Below are 17,575 nucleotides of genomic sequence, written 5' to 3' on the forward strand. Positions count from 1 at the left end.
ACTCAGCTTTCCATCCTTCCGAGGTTGGTAAAATGAGTACTCAGCTTGCTGGGGGGAAAGTGTAGATGACTGGGGAAGGCAATGGCAATCCACCCCATAAAAACCCTGCTGTGAAAATGTCGTGATGTGACGTCACCCCAGAGTCGGAAATGACTGGTGCTTGCGCGGGGGACTACCTTTACCTTTAGTTAGAGTCCAATGGCACCTTTAAGACCAACAAAGTTTTATTCAGGGTGTGAGCTTTCGTGTGACAGACAGAGGAAGTGTGCATACACATGAAAGCTCACACCTTGAAGCTTTTCTGGTCTTAAAGGTGCCACTGGACTCTAGCTTTGTTTTATTGCTTCAAACCAACAGGACTACTTACTTGGATCTCATTTCAGGACATCTTCATTTAATTTTTTTCATGCATAACTGCTTGATCCTTGTTAATATGGCAGAAGAAACAGAGGAGGGAAGTTTGTAACATGAACAGACATTCTGGCCAAGAAAGACTTTGGATCTGGATTAGAAAACTGATTGGAACAAAGGATACTGAAAAACAGCAACTCCTCCACTCTTTTTTAGATATTAAAAAAAAAATCATGGGAAAGGCTTATGTTTTTTTTTCTTTTGTAGAGATGTCACCGGTGCTCTCCTATATACAAACATGGCGATGATTTAATAAAAATTTCTGGGTCTGCTAGCTGTGTTTCCCCAGAAATTTTTTGATTTGATAAGGAGATTTCCAGAATGCAACATATAGGAAATGCATCGATTTTCCAAATCAAACTGTAAACAAAGATGTGCTAGTAATTCCATTGCTATGCTCAATCCCATTGAACTGTATCCAAACCCTGCCCCATGTCACAGTCCTCTCTCTCATAGCCAAGTAGGGCTGCCAAACCTCCGCTGGGGGTGGGGGATTCTCCACCACCAGCTCCCTTTCCCCACTGCTGCCTCTGCAGCCAGCAGGACAGCTTCAAGAGGGGATTGAATAAGCATATGGAGCAGAGAGAGGTCCATCAGTGGCTATTAGCCACAGCTTATCGTTGGAACTCTCTGTCTGGGGCAAGTGATGCTCTGCATTCATGGTGCTTTGGGGGGGGCAACAGTGGGAGGGCTTCTAGTGTCTTGGCCCCACTGGTGGACCTCCTGATGGTATTTGGGGTTTTTGGCCACTGTGTGACACAGAGTGTTGGACTGGATGGGCCATTGGCCTGATCCAACATGACTTCTCTTATGTTCTTAAATCTAAACCTCCCTCCAAAAAAAAAAAAATCAGACAACATCACTTCTGGGGGTGGATGGGGGGGGGTGAGTGATAGTCCTCTCAAGGAATCACTGGAAATGCTATGGTTATGCAGTCGGGTTGCCAAGTCCAGGTTGGGAAATACCTGGAGATTTTGGGAGTGGAGCCTGAGGAGGGACTTCAATTGAATATAATGCCAATAGAGTCCACCTTTCAAAGCAGCCATTTTCTCCAGGTGAATGGATCTTTGTCAGCTGGAGATCAGTTGTAAGAGCAGGAGATCTCCAGTCACCATGTGGAGGTTGGCAACCATATTATACAATCCAGCGATTCCTAGAGAGGACAGACATCCAGTTCTGGATTTCCTCTGAAAGTGATGTCACATTATTGCTGATGGTGCTCCCTGTGTTCCCACTGCCCTGGTCTCCTGCTGGTTGTCAGGTCATGCCTGGCAACCCAATATCCAGGTCAGTGGACTTAGGTACTGGTCACATCCTCCTAAGAAACTATACACCCTATGTTACACTTTGTGGTTGTCTGCTAATCAGGCCTGCTCCACTGATAAAATGAGTTTTCTAGTGAACCCCTAATATAAGCAGCAACTCTGGCTCATCTACCATATTGTTGATGGATGTTTTATTTGTAACTTAGGGCTGCCAACTACAGGTAGGGAAATTCTTGGAGATTTGTGGGTAGAACCTGCAAGGATGTGATGCCTCCAGAGAGTCCATCTTTTAAAGCTGCCATTTTCTCTATGTGAAACTGATCTATGTGGTATGGAGATCAGTTATAATTCTGGGAGAACACCAGTACCCACCTGGAGGCTGGCAACCCTAGTTTGTATTTTCTGCACCTGTTTAAACCAGGAAAGACTCTATGAGGCAATTCATCTCAGCAAGATTTTATTCTTGTAGATAAAATACATTGGGGTAAGGAGGTATCCAAACTCTTTGACAAAGGTTACAAGCAAACAGGAAGCAACAGGCCATGTCACATAGTGCTCCAAAGAAATTTAGGCAGCTGAAATGTGCCTCAGTCTCAGGTTGAGACATTGTCTAGGGGAACCCCATTGTGTGGTTTCCCAAAGCCAGCAAAGAGGGAAGGAAAAAGACCTTCAGAAACCTGAGCTGGCTAGCACCTCGTAGTGACACCTGAAGCTAAGATAGCATACATTAAAGGCAGGTGGGAAGCTTTACAATTGGGCTTCTGCAGGGCAAGATCTGTGGAAGCTCAGGGATACCGGGCCCTGAAATCTGACCCAGTAAGAAATGCCTCCGACCCACCAACAGATTGGGATGGTTTCCCCATGACCCTCCCACTCACGGTCTCTACTTCAACCTGAGGGAGTTGTCCAGTGCGGCCAACTGGCGCAAGAACCCCCGGTTGGGGATGATGCCTCTGTGGTCCTTGACGGTCTTTATGGCCTCCACCAAGGTCAAGTGGTGGTGAATCATGAGGTAGGCGAGGACCAGGGTGGCTGATCTGCTCACCCCTACGGCACAGTGAACAAGGATCTTTCCTGCACAGAGAAAAGGCATTAGGCGTTAGCAAGAAGAAGAAGAAGAAGTCAGTATCAAATGTAAGTAGAGGACATACGGCCTAGAATTTAGGAGATGATGTCTGTCTGTCTGTCCGTCCATCCATCTATCCATGATGTATTCATCCATCTGTCCATCTGTCTACCATCTGTCTATCATCTATCTGTCTATCCTTTCTCTCTCTCTCCCTCCCTCTGATTTCTTTTTACTGTAATCACCCAATACTTGGGGCTCAGGGTGGTGTACAACATTTAAATACAACTTAAAATAATTAAAAGCATTTTAAAGCAATAGAGTGATTGATCCAAAAGGCACTTAAAACCCAGGTATCCTTAACTCCAAGCAGGTGTTAAGTGGGGGTGGGAGAGTGGACAAAAAAAAAAAAAAGACACCAGGCTCATTAAGACCACTGGTTAAAACTGTTGGATTCAAAACTGTTGCTGTCCTCAAAATCCTAAGCCTGGTGGTGGAGCACCTCTGCCTTATGAACCAGGTCGAGGTTGAGGACAGCCAGATGTCTCTTGGCCAGGGATCTGCAGAATGTTGTCATGAAGGGCCTCTGCAGCAACTCAATACAACCTCTCTTCCCCATCATCGCAGGAGACAAGGATACTGACCACACCGTACCCTATAAGAGTTCTGACAATGTCAGTTAATGCCATCTGTTTACTTATAACACAAACAGATGCGATGCAGGGTATCTGTGATCAAATCTCCTAATTTTCTTTTGTGGTTAAACAAATGTGGAGATCTTTGAGTCTGATACTGCGGTGGGCATGGCTGGCATCACTTCCCCAGACATATTCTGCCCTGATTTAAACAAAAGCTGGTATCATCTCTGCAAGGCAGCAGCGGACGGGAATAAAGCACAACCCTTCTATCCTCACTAATAGCGCTTCTAGGAGGGGGTAGTTTAGATCAGGAAAATGGCACCAGGTTTGGGCCTAGACATTAGCCAGATGCACACAACTCTGGAGGGGAGGATGGGAACTAGTGTGGTAGCCCCACCCTCACCTCCTTGCAGTCGTCTACTTGCTTGCAGGTATGACTGCACAAAGGAAGTGCCCATGCACAAAGTCAAAAATACAAATGCATAAAAGTCTTTAAGATGTCATTGGGCACCTGCTCTTGGGTACACAAATCCTCCTCTGAAGCCAACAACATCCCTACATCAACCATTTAAAAACCAAACAATATCTCCCCCCTGGAAATGAAAGAACTATGTATTTTAGCCACAAGGATGTACAGGAAGGCTTGACTTCAGCTTAGCATACTTTGGACAGAGAGATGGTCAAGATGAGAATGGATGTGTGTTGGTGCAATCGCACAAAGACTGCACTGAACACAGCCTGGATTTCCCAATCCAAATATTCAGTGGGGCAAACAGAAGCTATAAGCCCTCTCAAGCAAAGACATCCTATTGCAGAACGCAAGAGCTGGACTGTAAGCCCACTGCTTAGTCTGAACACAAAGAACCCCGATGATGGGGAAAGCCAGCTCTCACCACCGTCACTCACCTCCACTCTTGCTCAGAGCTTGTTGGATGAAATCAGCTGCAGGGTGAAAGTAGGGGCTCATGTCAAAGGTGGGTGAGTCATGTGCCTCAATGCCCAGATAGCAGATGCCCATGCCCTCATAGTAGTCAGCGCCTCCCCGCCACTTGCTGTGTGAAGCATTGAGGATATGGGTGATGCCTAGGCGCGTCAACTCGCGACGGTTGGCTGCTATATCTCTGCATGGGGAAGAGAGGGAAATAGCAAGCTCAGTGGCAGCGTGCACGCATGTCTCTTGCTTGCTGTCACTCTGTCCCTCGCATGCTGAGGCCAGAAGCCCCTCTGCAGCCACCACTGAGCTTGCCCTCACGGAGGAAGCGGGGGGTGGCAGGGGGCATCTGGCCCGGGGTGCTAGCCTTGCACTGGCTCCCCAGTGCTGGCACTGTCTGCAAGTGGAGGAGTGGGGAATCAAACCCGGTTCTCCCAGATAAGAGTCCGCACACTTAACCACTACACCAAACTGGCCCAGATTCAACTGCCAAGCTAGTACATACTGATCTCCCAGGTACAGTCCCGGCCAGACTTCATCGGCGTGGTTACAGGCTGTCTTTCCTGTGTATAGCAACCTCTCCAGCTCAAAGACGCTGAGGATGGGGTGGCTGATTGTATCGTCATGAGTCTTCTGGCTGGGAGTCCTGGATCCACTCCGGGAGAATCGAGATGTGAAGGCCATTGGTGTTGCCAAGCCCCCTGGTGCATCCCGGTGCTCTTGTCGGGGCTGGGCTGGGAGAGTGTTTCTGCTGCTACTTCGACCCACGGTCGGTTCTCAACTGGAAAAAGCAGAGACGGTGTTAAGAGAATCTCACTGAGTTCTACAATTGCTACTCCACGTACCTCTCTGAGAGAAGCAAGGCAGTAAATAAAAAATATTATGATCCCATTTTTTTTTAAAAAGGGAGAAAGAAGGAGAACCTGCCTGTGTGCTCAGGACATTAAGTTACTACTACAGCTTTAACCCTTGACTCATACCAGGTAGTAATTGTACACAGTTGTTGCTTCCAGGTGGGAGAACTGCATTCACATCACAAAGTGTAACAATGGAACATGCATTTCTTTCGCTGCATGACTTCAGGAATATACAGAGAATTGTCACTTCCTGCTGTAATTTTTATATGTGTGTGCCAAAATAATGTGAGAGTTACTCTTTGCTGGGTAGCTGGAGACAAAAGAGGCACCCATGTGGGAAAATGTTCTTGTACAAAGCAGTCCTTGGGGTTCATTCACTCCTTCTACCAGGACAGTGATAGCCGGTTTATATCAGCCAACTGCACCTGAACAATGACCTACTTTTCTGGGCAATCTGCTTTCCTCTGAAGCCAATTTATTGTCGTCTGTCTCGACTTTTATTATCTCTCCATTTTAACAATGCACTCAGCACGCTGTGTCCTCGCTGTCTATGTAATAGAACACCTCTGGATTTTTTTTTGTTGTGCCATCAAATCACAGCTGATTTAGGACAGTCTCATGGCATTTTCAAGGCAAGAGACTTTCAGAGGGGGTTTGCCTTTGCCCGCTTCTGCCGCAGGACCCTGAACTTCCTTGGTAGTCTCCCATCCAAAGAGTAACCAGGGGGCAGCCCTGCTTAGCTTCCAAAATCGGACAAGAAGATTGGGCTAGTTTAGGCTCCAGGTGAGGGCTCTGGACCTAGGGCATGATGTAATTCATTTCATATTTAACTAAGCACCGCAACGAATACCAAATGGTGATGTTGCTTTTCAATCTGTTCTCTGGTTTTGGGCCTCAGCTTTGATACTTCGTTTGTTTTACATAGGCAGGGCTTTTTTTGAGCAGGAACACAGTTCCGGCTGGCTTGGCACAGGGGTGTGTTTGTGTGGCCTAATATGCAAATGAGTTCCTGCAGGGGTTTTTTTTACAACCCTCCCCATGTATGAAATTGCTAGTGTGTTCTCTAATTTTGTACTCCCGTTTCACAGCATTGTTGACTAATCGTATTATGCTGTTCTTAATCCATCATTTTTAATTGTGTAATCTAGCTGGAGTCTCTGGGAGAAAGGTGGACTGTAAGTAAATAAATACAATTACAAGACACTAGAAACAAGGAAAAATCATGCAAAAAGCTGCATTATTGCATCAGCCACTGTTATTGATGCTCAACTCATTTGGGGTCACCGATGGAAGTTGCTTTGTTAAAGCAATCTAGCATCCTTATAAAACTTAAATTGTATAGATACAAGCAGTCATGTTAGATATCCTACAACCACCACAAACCTTTCTTCTTCCTGCTGATATATCTACTGAGAGAATATGACAGAGCATGTAGTATGATGGTTATAGTGTCAGACCAGATCTTGGTTCGATTTACTCTGCCAAGAAGTTCACTGAGGTTACATTCCTTTAAAAAAATTTTTTTAGATTTTTTAAATTGAAGCAACGAACAAAAGTAAACATAAAATACATCAATATATAACCATCCCTTTTCTCTTTACAACTATGTAGTTCCTTTATCAGCAATAGGGCATTTATGGTTCTGTTCTGTTCTGTTCTATTCTATTCTATTCTATTCTATTCTATTCTATTCTATTCTATTCTATTCTATTCTATTCTATTCTATTCTATTCTATTCTATTCTATTCTATTCTATTCTATTCTTCCCAGTTCCATTCTGTATAGCCCTTGATCATAGTTGGTCTAATCTGAATGTTTCTCTGCCTTTCTGGCATGCTGTTAATTTTTCAAGGGGATAGAGGAAAAGTCCATGGCTCAGTGGCAGAGCATCTGTTTGGAATGCAGAAGGTCCCAGGTTTAATCCCTGGCATCTCTAATAAGGGCCAGGCAGTAGATGATGTGAAAGATCTCAGCCCGAGACCCTGGGGAGCAGCTGCCTATCTGAGCAGACAATACTGACCTTGAGGGACCAGTGGTCTGACTCAGTATACAGCAGCTTTTTATGTGCATACAGATCTCCTTTATTTTCTACTACTAGCCTTGCAACTTAGGAGTTATTTTTTTGTTTCCATTGCCTTTCAAAGACCAACCTGGTGACAGTAATCAGATGTGAGGTGACAATTTACAGGTTACTAGGGATGTCAGGTAAATAAAGTGACACTGAGCTCAATGAACTTACTCCCAGTCCCTAGTAAGGATACTTGAGTTTGCATTCCTAAGCATGCTTAGTTTAGTTTAGTTTAGTTTAGTTTAGTTTATTTACAATTTATATCCCGCCCTTCCCACCAAAGTGGCTCAGGGCGGCTTACAGCATATAAAATCTAACATAAAAATATTAAATTTAAACATTTTACACAGTTAGAACATTAAAAAGCATAAAAACATTAAAAAGCATAAAAACTACACTCAGTTTACGATGCCGGTTAGTTATAAGCCAACCGGAAGAGGGCTGTCTTACAGGCCCTATGGAACTGGGCAAGGTCCCGCAGGGCCCTCACCTCTTCCGGTAGTTGGTTCCACCAGGAAGGGGCCGTTACAGAGAAGGCCCTGTCACTAGTAGATTTCAGGCGGGCTTCCTTTGGCCCAGGGACAACGAGAAGGTTTTGGGTTCCCGATCTCAGTGCTCTCTGGGGAACATGTGGGGAGAGACGGTCCCTCAGGTAGGCAGGTCCCAGGCCATATAGGGCTTTAAAGGTAATGACCAGCACCTTGTACCGAACTCGGTATATTATTGGCAGCCAGTGCAGAACCCGGAGCCCCGAATGTGCTCCCGTCTTGGGAGCCCCAATAACAACCAGGCAGCGGCATTCTGCACTAACTGCAACTTCCGGGTTCGGCACAAGGGCAGCCCCATGTAGAGGGCATTGCAGTAGTCCAACCTTGAGGTGACCGTTGCATGGATCACCGTTGCTAGATCATCACGTTCCAAAAAGGGAGCCAACTGCCTCGCCCGCCTAAGGTGAAAGAATGCGGACTTGGCAGTGGCTGCTATCTGAGCCTCCATCATTAAGGAAGGCTCCAATAGTACCCCCAAGCTTTTGACCCTGTGCGTCGCTATCAACGGTGCACCATCAAAAGCTGGCAAGGGGATTTCCCTTCCCGGACCCCGACAACCCAAGCAAAGGACCTCTGTCTTCGCCGGATTTAGCCTCAGCCCGCTCAGCCTGAGCCACCCAGCCACGGCCTGTAACGCCCGGTCCAGATTTTCTGGGGCACAGGCTGGCCGTCCATAAGCAGATAGAGCTGGGTGTCATCAGCGTACTGGTGACAACCCAGCACATACCTTTGGGCAATCTGGGCAAGGGGACGCATATAGATGTTAAATAACATCGGGGAGAGAACCGCACCCTGAGGCACTCCGCAATCAAGCGTATGTCTCCGGGACAGTTCACCCCCAATCACGACCCTTTGTCCCCGACCTTCAAGGAAAGAGGAAAGCCACTGTAAGACCAACCCCATGTCGGCGAGGCAGCAGGTCAGTAACTGATGGTCAACCGTATCGAACGCTGCTGATAGGTCCAACAGCATCAGCACCGCCGAGCTGCCCCGATCCAGATGCCGTTGAAGGTCATCTACCAGGGCAACCAACACCGTCTCCGTCCCATGGCCCGGGCGAAAGCCGGACTGAAGGGGATCAAGGACGGAAACATCCTCCAGGAAGGTCTGTAACTGCATCGCCACTGCCCTCTCGATAAGTTTGCCCAAAAAGGGCAAATTTGAGACCGGCCGGTAATGTGCCAATTGGGCCGGGTCTAACGTTGTTTTTTTCAAGAGGGGGTGGACCACCGCCTCTTTAAGCGGTGTTGGAAAGTGCCCTTCCGTCAGGGATCTATTTATGATATCCCGTACAGGATATCTAAGCTCCCTCTGGCAAGATTTAATAAGCCAGGAGGGGCATGGGTCCAATTTGCAAGTTGTTGGGAGTGCAGATAAGAGAATCCTGTCAACTTCCTCCAGGCTGAGAGGACTGAAACCATCCAGAACACAATCTAAAGACAGTCACGGAGCCTCGGTTTCGCTAGCTGTCTCTAATATGGCAGGGAGGTCGAGGCGGAGCGATGCGATCTTGTCCGCTTACTAGGGAGCAAACTCTGTTGAGCTCAGTGGTACTTTATTCTCAAAGAGGGCTTGTGAGGATAAAATGAACGAGAAACAAACCGTGTATGACACTCTGAGATTCTTAGAGGGAAGGCAAGAGACAAATGAGGTTGCTATTAAGTTGGTACCTAATACTGGCGCTTAGCTATTAAAAGTGCACATTTAGAGGGCCAAATTAGAATGACTTACTTGCAAACCAGGTGCTCAGGTCTGCTATGAATTCTGAATGTAGTCGTGTTTTGTGAGTAAATAAATGAGAACAAAAATGGCAGATGCATACGGTGTATAGGTCAAATTAGATATGACATGCATGTATAATTCCCTAGATTTTACTGCATGTATAATTCCCTAGATTTTACTATGTAGCTAAAAACTGATCACCCTGCTACTGCCCATAATAGCAAACTTCTGATGCAATACTGCACTTCTGGAACTCATTGTGGACCATGCTGATAGGAGGAGGCAGCAAAATTTGGGGCTGTAGCTCAGTGGTACAGCATTGAGGCTCCAGATTCAGTCCCTAGCATCTCCAGCTTTTTTTTTAAAGATCCAAGTAGTAGGTGATGCAAGGCAGCCCCGTGGTGCGGAGTGGTAAAGCTGCAGTACTGCAGTCCTAAGCTCTGCTCATGACGTGAATTTGATCCCAGCGGAAGCTGGGTTCAGGTAGCTGGCTCAAGGTTGACTCAGCCTTCCATTCTTCCGAAGTCGGTAAAATGAGTACCCAGCTTGCTGAGGGGAAAGTGGAGATGACTGGGGAAGGTAATGGCAAACCACCCCATAAAACGTCTGCTGTGAAAATGTGATGTGACGTCACCCCAGAGTCAGAAACAACTGGTGCTTGCACCTTTACCTTTAGTAGGTGATGCAAAAACCTCTCTTTCCTATGGACTTGCTTGGTACCTCCAAACTTTCTCCACTGGATCTTTTCTTTTTTGACACAGTCCTGTTTCTTTTACTGTTTGGATCTGAGCCTGTCTTAAGCAGTACTGATTTAGAAGAAGCCATCCATTCCATAAAGCTTGGACTGATCCTGAAAAATACTTTGACCTATTTCTCATTTTCTCTGCGTACGGCTTGGGCTTGCCAGCCATGAAATAGGTGGACCATCAGGGACAAATACTTGTCTGTCTTTCAGCCTGTCTGCTTACTTGTTCAGATTTTGCTCTACGTTGGATTGCTAGTCATCCAGACTACTTTTCTGGTTGTCCTGAAAAGCAAAGCAAAACAAAAGCCCTAGAGCAACAGTTTACCCTCGCTGGAAATCAGCCTCAATAAACTCCTTTGGGGGGGGGGGGCGTGATTTTCTGCCAATTAACGCAAGCAAACGAGGAAAGGACACTCTCCTTTGATCTCTCAAGTCCAGATCAGAGGGAGCTCAGCTGCTGCCTTCCTTCAAAAACGTTTGGCAGCACAATCATGCCAGTTCAGAGGCTGCCAAAGCTTGGACATTAGCAGGAATGCCTGGCTGGAGCCAAGAGCTGTGGACACAGTGCCAAAGGCCAGGGAAGGAGGAAGAACATCCCATGATGTTTCTCTGGCCTTATATGTAGAGAAGCAAGCCCTTGTGCTCTTGCTTTATAATGGTGGTGTTGGTGGTAGTGGTGTCAGCTCTGGGTTCTCAGTGAGGAGGCATGAAGAAGGAAACAACCACCATCTTCCTGACTCCTAGGGTTGCCAAGTCCCCCGCAGCCTCCGGCTGGTGCCAAATTGCTAGAGTGTCCAGGAAAACTATAGAGTTTTCCTGGAAGCTTCTAGAGCTGCCAGCATAATGTCACCACGCTGGCGATGTTGGGGGAGAATCCCCCCCCACTGGCCCAATGTAAGCCAGTGGGTTGGAAACCTCCCAGACAGGGGAACCCCCACCCAGCCCGGGACCTTGGCAGCCCTACTGATACCCCAAATTTGAGACTGAGTAGCTTTACAGCCAAAGCAGACTGTTCAGGGTATAAGCTCATTCAGAACTCACCAGGACATTCTTTGGAATCTCTTTTCAATGTCTTGGAATGTATAAAGTCATCATAAAGAAGGGCGTGCCTTGCCTTCAGGCTGGGTCACATTCTGTTCTTTTCTCAATGGGTAACCCTGTGTTGTTCTTAGTACTTTAAAGGCAGGGTCGTTTTTTTGAGCAGGAACACACTGGAACACAGTTCCGGATGGCTTGGCACCAAGGGGTGTGGCCTAATATGCAAATGAGTCCCTGCTGGGCTTTCCCCACAAAACAAAGCCCTGTGTGAAACAATGGCAATGTTATGGGGTGTGGCCTAATATGCAAATGAGTTCCAGCTGGGCTTTTTCTGAAAAAAAGGCCCTGTTCAAAGGAATAATAAAGATGGGGTGTGTGTGTCTGACTCTTCTGTATCTGTGTCTTTTGATTCGTAAAACTTCCTTCCCTACATGGTCCTAATCCAAACCTGGTTACCAACACGGTTGTAGTTTAGGTACTGAGAAAACTGATTGCTGAGAGTGCCCAGAATCTGATTTATTTTGAGTCTCGTTTCTTTTGCCTGTTGCTGGGGCACCAGTGTGCAGGTGGGACTGCAGCATCTCAGCCACCAAGGGTCCTTTGTATGTTTCTATTTTTCTTTTCTTTTCCATTTACACTGTCTCCCAATAACTATTTTCCCCAGCTGTCTGCCCCTTGGAAAGGTTGCAATCATTCTGACAGCATTGGGGGTTCACGTAGAGACTGGACATCAAATTGAGGAAGAACATGTTCCTTCTCCCATTTCTCCTCAGCTGGATTAAAGGATGTTGCCTGAAGTTCAGAAGTCACCAACCAACCACCTCTGGCCATTTACAGTACAGTTCTAAGCAGAATAACACCCTTCTAAGTCCACTAACTTCAGCCCAGTGTAACAATGTTTTGAATTTCCCTCTCTATCTATGTGATTGTGAAGTAGAACCTCTTGCATTGATGAGTCAATGCAGACTTTTGCTTCATGCTGCACCCAAAAGCATCCTCCTGAAACTAAACTCAAGTCAGCAGTGAGAGGACTTCAAGGAACTCCCAACTTGAAAGCACCCACCTGGAAACTCTTCCAGTTTTCACAATTTCCATAGGTGCTCAACAAGTTTTCTCTCATTGAGCACCTCTTGATACTATCTGGATTCAGAACAACATGTGAGAGTCTATATGCTTTGTAGATGCACATGTGGAATCTCAGTTTTCTTGCTGAATAAGAGAAGGCTGGGATGTGGAATAGTATAGTATAGTACAATTTTATCAAATCTTGGAAGCTAAGCTGGGTCATACTCAGATGGGAGACCACCACTGCAGAGAAAGGCAATGGCAAACCACCTCTGCTTAATCATTTGCCTTGAAAGCCCTATAAGGTTGCCATAAGACAGCTGTAACTTGGTGACACAGAAGAAGAAGAAGATGATGATGGAGAGGCAGAAGATGAAGACAATGATGAAGGTTAGGAGGAAGAGGATGGATTTATACCCTGCCCTTCACTTGGAGTCTTAGAGCGGCTTACAATCTCCTTCTCTTCCTCTCCACAACAGACATCCTGTAAGATAAGTGGAGCTGAGAGAGCTCTTTCAAGAATTGCTCTTGAGAAAACACCTCTGAACTTGTGATTGACCCAAGGTCACCAAGCAGCTACATGTGAAGGAGTGGGAAATCAAACCCGGATTAGAGTCTGTGCACTTAAGCACTGCATCAAATTGGCCCTCTTTCTCTTACAAAGTATTGCACGGGAAGCCTAAAAGAAAAGATCCAGGAATGTTTATTTCACATGACATGGTGACATATTGTCCTGACACTTTTGGAACATCAGACATAAACATAAGAGAAGGCCTTCTTGGAGAAACACTAGATTCTTATAGAAACACGCTTCATGATATAGCCAAGTATTATAAGGTCAGCAAATGCATATTCTGAACTGGGTAATTATGAACTTTGGGGAGATCGCTACCCCATAATGATCACTGCATTTTTGCTAACATCTCCAGATTGTTTGTCTACTCAAAGGGTACTCTTTTAATAATTTCCATCTGTGTATTGTGATTTAACTACAGTAAAACAATTGAGGATCCAGAAACATTGCAGTCTAGCAGAAGAAATAGTGTTAAAGGGGGGCAGAAAAGTGTGTTGCCCCTCTTTTTTTCCTTTTCCTTTTTAACACCCACTTTTTCTGCTCCCCATGAGCTTAAAAGCCCAGTCACAAAGGGAGATGTACCAGCGAAAAGCGAAGTATTGCAAGGGAAGCCTACAAAAGTCCAGAAATGTTTATTTCACTTGACAAGGTGACAAATCTTCCTGACACTTTTGGAACATCAACAACTCTTCATCAGGGAAAGACTCTAATGTGCTTGCTGGTAGACCCCAGTGCGATGTGCTTGTAGACATTTGCACAAAGCTCTTCTGACAATGCAGAAGCTGGGCTGCAAACATTCCCGACATTTGAATCCTTGGACTGTTCATGAAGGTTCTGTGCCAGCTTGCCAGCTCAGCCAATCAGAGGCTTCGCTGCCACAAATGCAATGCATTATAGATGAAAATTAGACTTATGGCTATGGTCCTAACACATGCTCACTCACAATTAAGCCCCATTGTGGGATTCATCTCTAAGTAAACACTTTTTTGGTTTGGTCTGCCAGTTTAAGTATCATATGCCTTTCAATGCAAACAAATCGTGCGGTACTGTTCTTTGATTATGCTATAAGCAAATGCTCCCCCCCCCCACCGTCAAGTTCATGGATCTGAAGAATTTAGGTGCACATTAATAAACTCCCTACGTTTATGGAAGCTTTCAGTTCTTTCTCCTCAAAGACTAGGGATGCTTAATAATATTTAGCACACTTACGTTGCACTTCAAAGCACTTTGCATGCATTATCTTGCTGTAAGTCTTATAAGAAGTCTCTAAGGTACATCAATATTATTATTCTCATACTGAGGATTGGAGGGGGCTGAAGCTGGGATAAGAAGCCTTGCATGAGGCTCTTGAAGTAAGTTTGTGGCAGAGGGAAGATTCAAGGTAAGAACTGCCAGATTAGTAGCTCAAGCTCCTGGCTGCCACTGATCTCAGCTTCCTTCCTTCCTTCCTTCCTTCCTTCCTTCCTTCCTTCCTTCCTTCCTTCCTTCCTTCCTTCCTTCCTTCCTTCCTTCCTTCCTTCCTTCCTTCCTTCCTTCCTTCCTTCCTGTTTGATTCAGAATGTCTTCTGATGGCTCTTTTAACATAACAGGAGAAGCAATTTTTTGAGATGAAGCTTTGTTTTCAATTCACCTGCTGAAATTCCTAGAAGACCCAACCTGGTCAGAATACCTGCAAGAAGTCTTTCAATCCTGTCTGATCTTACACACAGTGAATTCCTTTTTTTCATGTCCTGGGTGGAGTCCTAGCAGACAAAACAGGACAGATTCTTTCCGGCTTGATCTTTTCCCTGCTTACTCCTCCTCAATTCCTGAGCAAAAAAGGAAGGTGCATTCCACCCTGTGCGCCTTTCTCATTGTTGTTCATCTTCCACAAACGATTTCCTATGCACAGCGCATTTTTCAGACTTTAGCATCCTCACCACAGCCTGCAGAGAGTCACCGTTCTTCCCATTTTACAGCTGGGGAAAATTAGATTGGGTTCCAAAGAAAGGTGTCTTACCCAAGCTAATCGAGCCTGGAAACAAGGTGGGGAGGTTTCAATCACCTTCCTTTAGGCTTAGTCGAAACATCTATCAGCTGCATCCTGCTGACTCTTGGCCCAGCAGATATTTCCACAATAAGGAGCTCTCTGACAGGTTGCAGAGGAAAGATGCCCCATTCAGTTCTGTGTGGCTACGAGGGTCGGGAGGAAGAAATCTTTCTTCTCAATCAGGGGCATTTCCTTCCAATGGGACATGCAGAAACCCCACCCAGAAGCACTCCCTTTCCCTCACTCCTTTCCCAACACTGCTGGGATCAGGTGAGCAGACAGTGCCTGCCGCTGTCCCCTTCCAGGTCCCAAAATATCAGACCTCCCTCCCCTCCAAGCATCGATCCTGCCAGAGTTCTACCACAGACACCTGACATGCCGAGAACACAACCAAGGACTGGCAGCTGCTTCTCCTGGTTGTTTCGGAGGGAAGACGGGCACACTTCTGCCCAAGTCTCAGCCCACACGCTCTGTGGACAGACGCAGAGAGGCAGCAGCCGAAAGAGCCAGCCCCGTTACCGTTACCGTACCTTTGTCAAAGCTGTGGTTTGTCAGCTGGAAGGAAGGGAGGCTGGTAGTGAGTGAGATCTAGGCGGCCATCTCTCTCTCTCTCTCTTTCTCTCTCTCTCTCTCTTTCCCTGCTGCTGCTGTTGCTGCTGACGCTGTTGCTGCTGAAGGAGGAGGGTGGTGGTGGGGGGGAGACATGGGCTGCTCTCTCAACATCTATTTTTAGCCTTGGCATGTCCAGGGGCAGATCTGTTTCTATCAGACTGTGAACGGGCAAGAGTAAAAGAGCTGGAGAGAAACAGCCAGTCAGGTAGCCGCATGTGTAAACGCACAGCACACAAATGTACCCTGTACAACACAGAGAAAGCACGTGTTAGGGTGCACATGAGTTACAGGGCAAAATCCCCAAATCCCTCCTGCGTATAGATACATTCATTCTAATATATGCACACCCATTTCCTACAGTGGGCATGGCTAGTTTGTGATCCAGAGGCCAAACCTGGCATGGAAAAAGAATTTTTAGCTAGTCCTCAGGTGTTATATTAATCCAAAGGTGATTTTTTTTGTGCTCACAGGTGTTTTTTGAAAATTTGATAAGGTAAAGGCAATGGCTTTTAAAAACTCTCTCTGTGTGTGATAGAAACAGCTTTCATATTTAAATGTGGTGTTTATTCCTCATGGTTCTCTATGTTATAATCCCATAAATAGTTCTCTTGGAAAAAACAAGAGGACGCCATGTCTATATCATACAGTGTTTTCCTTTCGCTGTCTTATGCCATTGTGGAAAGGTCAGAGTACCGCAAATCTGTCTCTTGAGGGAACTTTCTTTCTCAGAAGCATATTGTTCCGTGAATCCGTGTAGCTCAAATCTCTGAGCTGTGGGAAGTTACAGGGGCTGGTGCTTACCTGGGTTGGTTCCCTTTGGAGGAGAGACCTATGCCATTTTTGTTAAATTTTCTTTATTTTCAAATATACAGGAAGAGTAGATGGGGATGTTTTAATAATTCTGGGTTCTGCTAGGCCATAAGCAGGTAAAGCCACAAAACCAACATAAGTGAAAAGTGAAACCAAAACAAAGGCTTTTTTCCGTTAAGGAATCATGTGAAAACCAGGGGTCGTTTTGTAGAAAAATAGGTGGTGAAGCTCATCCAGGGATTGTTATGCAGCTGCACCTACTATTCAATGGACAAGGAGGTGGAACTCTCAGAAAGGTTCAGGAGCTGTGTTCCTGTGAGCTCCCACTGAATCTGAGGCCTGGTTAAAACAATTATACAATAATATCTGAAGGAGCGAGCAGTGACTCACAAAAGTTCATACCCTGCCACAAATTGTGTTTGTTTTTAAGAAGAAGATGATATTAGATTTATATCCCACCCTCCACTCTGAAGAGTCTCAGAGCGGCTCACAATCTCCTTTACCTTTTCCCCCCACAACAGACACCCTGTGAGGTGGGTGGGGCTGGAGAGGGCTCTCACAGCAGCTGCCCTTTCAAGGACAACCTCTGCCAGAGCTATGGCTGACCCAAGGCCATGCTAGCAGGTGCAAGTGGAGGAGTGGGAATCAAACCCGGTTCCCCCAGATAAGAGTCTGCACACTTCACCACTACACCAAACTGGCTCTCTTTTAAAGGTGCTACTAGACTCTTCTTTGGAGGATGGTAGAAGACAGGAGGGCCTGGCATGACATTGTCCATGGGGTCACAAAGAGTCGGATGACTGTGTGACTGAACAACAACTGGACTCTTACTTTTTTCTACTTCTATACAATAATAAAACATCACAAAAATCCACAGCTCCCCACATTATAATAAAGGCAAAGAAGCATCCCACAGGACAAACGATTTGTTTCTCCACACCACAGCCTCAGAGAGCTTCTGCATTTCCAGATGCTTCAGTCAACCCATCAAGATGTCTGTCTGCTTCTCCGTATCTCCTTGCAGCATCAAAAGGCTGTATTTTGTTTTTTGCTTAGATGCACACTGGTCCTTCTCTTCAGCTGGGGCGGTGGTGGCCATCTCTTCCAATCCCTGAAGTGCACTTCACTAAAGCAATTTCCTGACACTCAAGATCCATTAAGGAGATGTCTAAAGTCATCAAAACACATCCCCATTC

The 17,575-nt window shown here is 46.0% G+C and overlaps 1 protein-coding gene across 1 annotated transcript; it reads right to left on the reverse strand.

Moving 5' to 3' along the window:
- Positions 1-2,116: 2,116 nt before the first annotated feature.
- Positions 2,117-15,591, reverse strand: DUSP26 (dual specificity phosphatase 26). Its single transcript, XM_060251370.1, has 4 exons — positions 15,488-15,591; positions 4,817-5,087; positions 4,287-4,501; positions 2,117-2,750 (listed from the first exon to the last, which is right to left on the reverse strand). Exons 2-4 carry the CDS (start codon positions 4,993-4,995, stop codon positions 2,560-2,562), a joined length of 585 nt encoding a protein of 194 aa, XP_060107353.1. The 5' UTR covers positions 4,996-5,087; positions 15,488-15,591; the 3' UTR covers positions 2,117-2,559.
- Positions 15,592-17,575: the final 1,984 nt, after the last annotated feature.

This window comes from Heteronotia binoei, chromosome 12 (assembly GCF_032191835.1).
Source record: "Heteronotia binoei isolate CCM8104 ecotype False Entrance Well chromosome 12, APGP_CSIRO_Hbin_v1, whole genome shotgun sequence".
In the NCBI taxonomy this organism is placed as follows: Eukaryota; Metazoa; Chordata; class Lepidosauria; order Squamata; family Gekkonidae; genus Heteronotia; species Heteronotia binoei.

What these genes read in the sequence shown, in the direction of transcription:
- DUSP26 (XM_060251370.1), bottom strand. Translation starts at nt 4,995, where the DNA reads ATGGCCTTCACATCTCGATTCTCCCGGAGTGGATCCAGGACTCCCAGC. An exon ending in GGACTGTACCTGGGAGATCA is followed by an intron (nt 4,502 to 4,816) that starts GTATGTACTAGC and finishes TTCCCCATGCAG; the next exon opens with AGATATAGCAGCCAACCGTC. An exon ending in AGCTCTGAGCAAGAGTGGAG is followed by an intron (nt 2,751 to 4,286) that starts GTGAGTGACGGT and finishes TTCTCTGTGCAG; the next exon opens with GAAAGATCCTTGTTCACTGT.